This window comes from Teleopsis dalmanni, chromosome 1, assembly GCF_002237135.1.
Source record: "Teleopsis dalmanni isolate 2A chromosome 1, ASM223713v2, whole genome shotgun sequence".
Taxonomy (NCBI): Eukaryota; Metazoa; Arthropoda; class Insecta; order Diptera; family Diopsidae; genus Teleopsis; species Teleopsis dalmanni.
In genome coordinates this window covers 222,110,656-222,120,190 of record NC_051846.1, presented here as the reverse complement: position 1 = coordinate 222,120,190, position 9,535 = coordinate 222,110,656, and the positions used below count along the sequence as shown (strand labels likewise).

Sequence of the window (9,535 nt, the reverse complement as noted above, 5' to 3'; positions counted from 1 at the left end):
TAGAGGTTTATGTTAATTTAAGCCAGAAAGCATGCGCCTGGTACAGGAGGAAAGAGAATGGGTGGAGAGACTTTCTCTGAACCCACTATTACATGCTACGCGATTTGGAACGTTTGCTGTTCTCCACAGAAATAATTGTTGCCTTCTTGATCGAGTAGACCATACAGAAAGTTGGTTAACGCATCGTTTATAGATGCTATAATTCTTATTTTTAGTTTTCTAATGTATTATTTAATATTAAATTAGTTGGCTGCCATTGACGTCGCTAGTGCTTTATCAACACATTGGTGTTGAAGGGATACCGTTTGTAAAGACCTTTGCCGGCCCTTTCCCAGGCTGGGGTATACTCAGCGTATACCAGGGTTCAGTACAAAAAATATAATATAACTATTTAAACTAAGAATAACCAATTCATGATACTTCCAAACAGAAACTAATAAAATAAATAACTAACAAAATAAATAATACAGGTTATATAATATATGTTTAAGTATTACAAACTAGATATATTTCAAAGAAAACTAATACAATAATAAGTAATAAAATAATTAATACAATTCATGTAATGTGTGATTTATATAGTATATAACATTATATAGTATATATATAATATGATTTATATGTATAGGTATTTATATATACAAAATTCAATTAATTATATAAAAAAAATGACATTGATATAATATATACATAACATAAAACATGCTGTGGAATTCTTTGCTGCTGCTGCATACAACTGTTGCTGGCCGTTAACAATATTTGAAGCTATCCAACCGGCTAATGTCCGTCCAGTTGGGTTTTTCCCTTTAATTCAGAGTCTTCTTCTTCGGTGTTGAGCAAATATTATTCTGAACATACATGGTTTGCAGTCAGCAACTAATCACTTGATTTAATTAATTTATTTAAATGTTTTCTTTTAATAATCTTTTAGTAATTTTTGCACTTCAGTAAATTTCTTTCTGTTAAGTTTTAATTGTTCAAATTTTATCGAATTTATTTTAATTCATTTAAACTCTATCTTAAGTTATAGTTCCACCCGTAAATTTTCACTACACTCTCCAGTTAGCCGTTTTTTTCCGGTTAATCAACTCAATCTTTCCCCTCACCAGATGTTCGGTTGTTTTACTTCCAGACTTCTTTCTCTTTTCTTACCTTGCGATTTTAAGCTGCACTCTCAGCTTTGGCGAAAACGAAAATGTAAACACACAAAATGTCATTTCTCTCGTTGCTATTTTTGTTTTGAATTTTTTTTATAAATGTGTTTGGCTGCCAGAGTTTAATAATTTTTTTTATTTATTTATCAAAACAAACATGAATATAAAAAATACATATTAAGTAACTATAAGATCAATTTTATTTGACAAAAGGGCAAAAAAAAGTTGATCATTACACGTTTAATGTTCTGGATTAACATTTGGATATGTATAGTTTTCCAAGCTGCAGTTTGATTGTATTGTTAAATCTGTATTATCAAACACTTATTCTCCATATGATGTATTTGACCATTACTAATATACATAATTTAACTCCAAAGCAATTCATATCTGTAAATCTAAGCATATTTTAAAACATTTCACAATAGCTGCGTTTCAGCAAACATGATCAATTTTACATGCAAAACAAAAACAATGGGGTGAACCAGCAATTGATCTGGTTCACTTTCTGGTTCAATGTGGAATGTATGTAAAAGATAAAAGTGGAACGTATTTTAATGCAAATGAGGTTGCCAATGCGATGCAACGGTGTAGTAAAATTATAAATAAATCTACATTTATATTTATTTATTATTGATTTTATTTACTTATTTTATGTACTTATTTATTTAATATGTCATTATTATTTATTTCTTTGTTTGAAGTAATGTTTTAATTATTACCATTACTATAAATTAAAATTATTAAAATTAATTAAAATTATTACTTTAATTATTTACGTTTTATTATTATTAAAAAAGTGTTGTTTGATAATTTATGAAAATCAATTAATTTGAAATGAATATATAAACATTAAGTTGAATACATTTATTTAATTAAAACAGAACAATACATAAGGAAACCACCCAGCGGGACTTTCAGCGCTGAGGGAATCGATTCCCTCAGCGCTGAATGGTAATGCCTAGCGCTGATTATTCAAATGAAACTCCTAATTACTTTAACACGTACATGTCATTGCGGGCAAGCGCTGAATCGTTCGATTACCTTTTCAAATTTGTAATGCAACATTTCAGCGCTGACATGCTCGCTTACCTTTTCGAATTTGTAATGCAACATATAAGCGCTGACATGTTCGATTACTTTTTCGAATTTGTAATGCAACATATCAGGGCTGACATGTTAGCTTACCTTTTCGAATTTGTAATGCAACATATCAGCGCTGACATGTTCGCTTACCTTTTAAATTTTACCTATGCTATTGATTTTTAAATAAAATACTATAAATTTTTTTGGATAAATTATATTTCATATTTATGTTTTATACAATTAAAATATTAATATTTACATAAAAAAATATAACATACTGTTACTAAAACCTTGAAGAGATTTCCAGACTCGACTCGATCACTTGTTCCGGCTTACCATCTGTACTTAAAGCATCTGTAAATACAAAAGTATGTTATTGTTAATTAAAGTTAATTATGTACAATATACCATACCAAAAAGTGCTGCTGTCACATTCTCTAACGCTCTTAAGGACTTCTTGCCTTGGGTACCATTCTCCAAATTTCCACGAAATCTTTCGCGTAATTGGTTGTTTTTTAATAACGCGTCTCATTGATGCAGTCTATAAATAACGTAATAGATGAAAAGAAATATATGAATTAGTAAAATTGTTACATGTGAATATATTAATAAGTTGAAATTGAAAGTAAGAAACATATATAATTTAACTTACAACTAATACAACGGCAGTGATTTCTTCATTAAATTGAATTAAATCCTCCTCAGTTTGAATTGTAAAATTTTCCAATTGAAACAGCTGACTACATTTTACCCCTTGCTTTAGAATGACTGCATTCGCAGCACATTGCTCAATTAATCGTTCTTGACGCAGTAGCATCTACATAATACAAAACAAAAATTGCAATTATCATTTTAAATATATTTACTTAATTTTCCATATACTTACAATGAGTTTATGTTAAATTACAAATTATATTTTATTTATATTTTTGATTTTATTTTGATTTTAAAAATTAAAAATTGTTCACTGCACGCACTTCACTAAAATCAAAAGCAGACTAAATGTATACATTGTAGGCAAAACAATAAATTCTTAATACTCATATGCTTTTCTTCTTCATTCTTTTATAATTTCAACCCCGAAATTGCCTATGTCGAACACAAATGTCGAAAACAAAGAAAAATAAAAACGAAGAGCTATTACCTCTTCGCTTACTTTTTCAGCGCTGGCATAATGGTGCCGCTGGGCAGACTCTGCAACATACACGTTTATAAAAAAACCAATTTCATCGCAAACTGCCTGCAAGATTAAGCTATAGTCATGCTTTCTTTTGAAATAAGCCTATTTGCTATGCTGTGGTGCATCTATTTTTACATGTGTACTTTTACATGTACAAAACAAATACCAAATTCGCAAAAAGTATTCATATTTGCCATATACCTCAAAAATATATAAAATTCCTTCATTGCTCTCGTCCGATTGTGACCACCACGATTATTTTGTATTTGCTGATTGGATTTTATTAACAAATCTATTAAAATATGAAACATAATTAATATATAGCAATTGCATTTTTTATGTGCAAATACCAATCAAATAATCGTTAACGGAAAAATTATTGATCGTTTCCAGAAAACTTCCACTATATCCGTGCTGATGAACTTCATCCCTTGAGTTTAATACACTTGAACTAGTATTTAAAAAGGGAATGGAAGAGTCAGTTTTGCTCGATGATTCTAATAAAATCTGCAATTTTCATTTATTTACTATAGAATTAAATTTAAGTTTTAAAGTAAATACTAAATAAAAACTTACGTTTAATACTTCAGACATTTCAACAGATTTTATTTTTTTTTCTATTTTTTTAGATTTTTTGTATTTAAAACTTTCACACTTATTTTTGTAGTGCCAAAATTATTCAGACAAATCAAAAAATTTTGAACACAAACCCAACTGGCATAATTCATGCGTTGCCAATTATTTTTATACGTGATCCGTATCGTTTTAGCAAAGATAATCCAGATCATTGAGCGGATCATGTTTGCTGAAACGCAGCTACTGTTGCGATGTCATTGCGGTTGCGGGATATACTCATCCTCACCAGAGTCATCCCAATAAATTTGAGTTTTAAGGTTTTAAGATTTGGAAACTTGCTTTTACATTGCTAATTCGACAGTTCATTATATTATTTACAAGCATACGAAGGCATTTTGATTTTTGTATTGAAGAATAGAAGTTGCATGTGATTGATGTCAAATATGATGGAGTGATTGCCTTATATTTGGCTGGAAAAGCACAAGTGGCTATCGTCGAGCCACCCTGTATATGTTAGTAAAATGCATTGTTTTCAATTAAGATTTGTTTTGAAATCATCTGTTTAATTATAAATAATAATAAACAAAAATTTTGATATCTCTCTTAATCGAGTATTTGATATTGTATCTTATACGGTGGTCTTGACAACAAAAGCATTTAACTGCTGTCAAGGCAATTGTGACGGTTTAGCTCTTATCTCGCACGAGATAAATATTCAGTTTTAATTGCAATAAATATTTAAATAGTAGGACATTTCGAAAATAATATTTAGGGTTTGTTTTGATATATTTCAATAATAGACTATAAAGAAAAATAGTTAGAAACCAGTTGTACGAAACTTCCTAATAAAAACTTATATAAGTTTTATGAATTTTCTATGGAGTTACATAGGTACCCATACAATGTAACTATACTGTAAATTTAATATATAAAACTATTCGTAATAACGAATAAAAAGTCTTGGATTATATAACTGTATTATTAAAAAAATCACAAAGTATGTAGCTCTTATAGCAATTAATTATGTATACATATATATGTGTTTATATTGTACATTTCTTGATAAGATTCACTCGCGTACTTTCTTATTTGATAGTTGTAAAAACAAAAATAAAATATAGTTATGTTTTTATTTTTCATTTCATTTTATTTCATTTTACATTAATAAAACTAAACCAACCAGTTTAAGTTAACAACTTTGAACTAAGACTGAAGATTAAACCTATCATTAGCACAAACTTACAAATTACTTCTTCTAAGATTAACTCATTTATTATTACTTCAGAAATTTGTTTGCTGGCAGTTTTTGCCCAACAAAAAATTTATAAAAATAAATTCATTGTTTATAAAAACAGTATTTTACTATGGTATAAATAATCCTAATTAAAACAAGGTTCTTTATTTGGCAGCATTTTTCATAATTCAGCTGATAAGAACATCGTCTATTGTTAATAGAGTGTCATGTTTCCTACAGTAAAATATTGCCATAAATAAGACCCGTTCTTAAGAAAGACCAATTATGGTGAGTAAATAGTGAGAACATTGTTGAGTATATGCTTAGCTTAAATCACCATTCATAGTATTGCCAGAAACATATATATAAATGTTTATAAACGTATATTGTACATATGCATAAGTGTATGTTTTACTGGTACTAGTAGTAGTAATATCAGTACGCGTAGTTGTTATACTATAAGCACCATTTATTCTTTAAAAATAATATTTTTGATGAACCAGAGACCCTAATTTTGTTTGTATAATAAGAATTTGTAATTTGAGATAATAATTATAACTACGTAAAAAAATAATCAAATGCACTTAGGTACTCTTGTACTGATTATAAACATTTTTCATGATTGAACATGAAAGTGTGCCAAATTATAGGAAGTTGCGATATAGATTAGGTATGATTTGCAAAAATATAGGTAATAAAAGATGACATAGTGTATTAAGTTAATTTGACATTTGGCTCCGCCCGAGTATCATAAAAAATAAAAAAGTGAAAAAAATTAAGTTTTATGGAAAAATTTTGCGAAACATCACACCAGTGCAGACTTAGAGTTAGGCCTGATGTTCGATCAACATATACCTATTCAAATGTTCAAGAGACTTGTTCAACACTTGTTTGAAGACACTCGAGTTGCTTGAAGATTTTCGAGCTGCTTGCATAGAAAATCTGTTTTATATATTATATAATTTTGTATTACAAATATATAGCTGTATAATAGCAAAGGCTCGAACAATTATGGTGTTCCAACGTTTTCGTTCGCATTGCGTACATGGATATTATATTATATATTAAAATATTAAACTTTGTTAAAAAATAATATGATTTTCTACTAAATCAGACGAAAAATTGTAAAAGAGCTTTTGATGTTTATAAAAAAAATACTAGTGAATTTTGCATCAGTATCCATAAAAGGATATTAATAAGGTCTGGTTAAAAGATTTATCGTAGTTATCAAAATTCCCGAACTTTCGAACTTTGTTACTCTCATAAATAGAAAACTTATAAATATAAAACCAATATTTTAATGACGATTAAAAATGATTTAGTTGTTAAGTAACGTAATATTAAAATCGGAGACTTTTTTATGTTTATATGACATAAATAAAATAGCAGATAAACTCGCAAGAAGGGGCGCGGCTTCAACAAAAATAGGCTCAGAACCTTTCCGTGGTCTAGGTAAAGAAATTCTGTCCATTCTTTTGAGCGGCACAGAAGAAAAAGAAAGAGAACTCTATTGGGAAAAGCTACCAAGACTATCACTATCTAAAATGCTTTTAGGGATTTAGAATTTAAGCCGCTTCAAGGATTGCATACAGAACAAACAATGATTTGCCTAAGAATTATTACGGGAAACCGGTTACTGTGGATTGAATAATCATCTGATAAAGTTATAAATCTAATCCAACTTAGACTGCATATATTGTAGAGAAGAGAGAGAACCGCATATCATGTGCTATGGGAGTGCCAGGCAGAGATGCACACCCAGAAGAAACACCTAGGAGGGTATTTCATGGAACATAGGGATTCAAGACTTTTCCGACTAAGGAGCACACAGATCTTTAAGATTGCGGTGTACTATTCCTTTTTCATAATAATAAATTTAAAATATATGACCTAGAATACAAAAAGTACGTGTGATTACATTACGTTTCATTATGTTATACAATTGTCCTCCATTGAAACAAGTAAATCAGATTAATCTAAGTAAAATCTGAAAAGTCATTGCGCTTGTAGTCTACTTAGATTGTAATGTTGCTTCATATCTAAATATATAATCAGAAAAATTGTAATTAAGAAAATATTTCTCAATAGTTTATTATTGTATATTTGTACAGACTTCTTTATACATTAATATATATTTCAATATCACAGAATTAGTTGTCCGATAGTTGACTCTAATGATGTACATACACATATTTAAACATTTTTACAATGCAATGCTGATTAAATTAAACACAATTTAAAATTATTTTGTGAATATGATAATAAAATGATAACACAGTTTTAAACTTCTATTTAAGTGCCCTTTAAGCAAAAATTGCTTATCACTTTGTTTTGTTTGAATTCACTTATCAGTTTAAACTGTTACTTTATTAAGAACACATGTCTGGCAATTAAAGATGAAAAACCTGGTTGTACTAGCTATAAGCATTTATATGCTGGCAATAATTGTGGGACATAGTGAAAGTGCAAATATTTTGGCCATATTTCCTTTTCCAGGACCATCGCAATACATATTAGTCTTGCCATATCTTAAGACTCTAGCAGACCGCGGTCATAATGTAACTGTAATAAATGCTTTTCCACAGAAAAAACCTATACCAAATTTTAGAGATATATCGGTGGCAGATATTATCAAGCTGCAAGACGGTAATTTATTTTAATAAAATATTTAATACTAAAATTAAAAAAGAAGACAATTAAATTTTAAATAATTTCCATTAAAAATAGTTTTTTATATTTTAAATTTTTGATTTTAGAGATGATTGAATCTATACAAACAGAACGCAACTTTTGGCAGGAACTCAATTATTTTTCTGATATTGTGGAAGATATTCAATTGAATGTATTAAATAATAAAGAGGTCCAAACACTATTAAAATCTGAAACTGAAACCTTTGACTTGGTCATTGTGGAAACTATACGCAGTGAAGTACTGTACGGCTTTGCAGCACATTTTAATGCACTTCTTATTGGGGTCTCATCTTTTGGCACGGATGTGGAGATTGATGAACTCGTTGGAAATATATCACCTTCATCATATATACCTTCAGTTTTAAGTGAATTTACCGATCGGATGAGTTGTATGGAACGGTTAAAAAATTTTGTAAATAACAACTTACAAATATTACATACACACTTCATACATATACCACGCCAAAAAAAATTGTATAGTAAATATTTTCCACATGTTAAAGTGCCATTAGAAGCGGTTCGTAATAATTTCTCATTAATGCTGTTGAATCAACATTTCTCGCTGAGTTTTCCGCGCCCCTATGTGCCAAGCATGATTCAAGTAGGTGGTTTGCATATAAGTCACAAGCCATCACCTTTACCACCTGATATAGCTGATTTCATTAATGGTGGTGAAAACGGTGTGATATATTTCTCAATGGGATCTAACGTGAAAAGTAAGAACTTGCCAAAAGAAACTATTGATGTCCTTTTGAAAGTTTTTGCTTCCTTACCCCAACGTGTGTTATGGAAATTTGAAGATGAAAATTTAGCAGGCAAACCTGATAATGTTTTTATTAACAAGTGGTTCCCACAGCCAGATATATTGGCCCATCCAAATGTCAAGTTATTTATTACACATGGTGGTCTACTTAGTACCATGGAAGCTATTTATCACGCGAAACCTGTTATTGGCTTACCGGTATTCTATGATCAATTTTTAAATGTTGCTCGTGCTGTTAAAACAGGATTTGGTTTAAGTGCTGATTTGAAAAAATTAGACACTCAAAGTTTGCGATCTAAAATTGAGAGTATTTTAAATGATAAGAGTTATGCAAAGAAAGCTAGAGCCATCTCAAATCGTTATCATGATCAACCAATTAAACCCATGGATGCAGCTATTTATTGGACAGAATATGTGCTACGGCATAAAGGAGCTCCTCACATGCGTGTTGCTGCACAGGACTTAAATGTCTTTCAACTGTATTGCCTGGACTCAGTGTGTATGTTAGTAACTGGAACTATTCTGGTCTTCGGTATTGTTATTGGACTTGTAGTCAAGTTGTTAGGATGCGCTCTAAGAAAACCTAAAACTAAAAGAAAATTTGAATAAAAATATAATCACAATAAATAAATAAAGTACAAACAATTGCTCTCCAATAAAAAATACATGTTTCTAAGTTTAAAGAAAAATTATATAAGAAATGACTAGTTTCGAGTATTTTTTGTGAAAGCATATTTTTTGCATTAACATTTAAAAATCAAAGTTCGGAATGAAAGGTTCCATTCTGAAAGGGACTTAATATTGCATAGTAACAGTTGTATGTTACTAGGTATATCAAGAGGTATTGTATA

At 29.5% G+C, this 9,535-nt stretch overlaps 1 protein-coding gene across 1 annotated transcript; it reads left to right on the top strand.

Annotated features, from left to right (window-relative positions):
- Positions 1–7,578: 7,578 nt before the first annotated feature.
- Positions 7,579–9,329, top strand: LOC119672312 (UDP-glucosyltransferase 2-like). The gene is made up of 2 exons (XM_038083334.1): positions 7,579–7,876; positions 7,987–9,329. Exons 1-2 carry the CDS (start codon positions 7,627–7,629, stop codon positions 9,291–9,293), a joined length of 1,557 nt encoding a protein of 518 aa, XP_037939262.1. The 5' UTR covers positions 7,579–7,626; the 3' UTR covers positions 9,294–9,329.
- Positions 9,330–9,535: the final 206 nt, after the last annotated feature.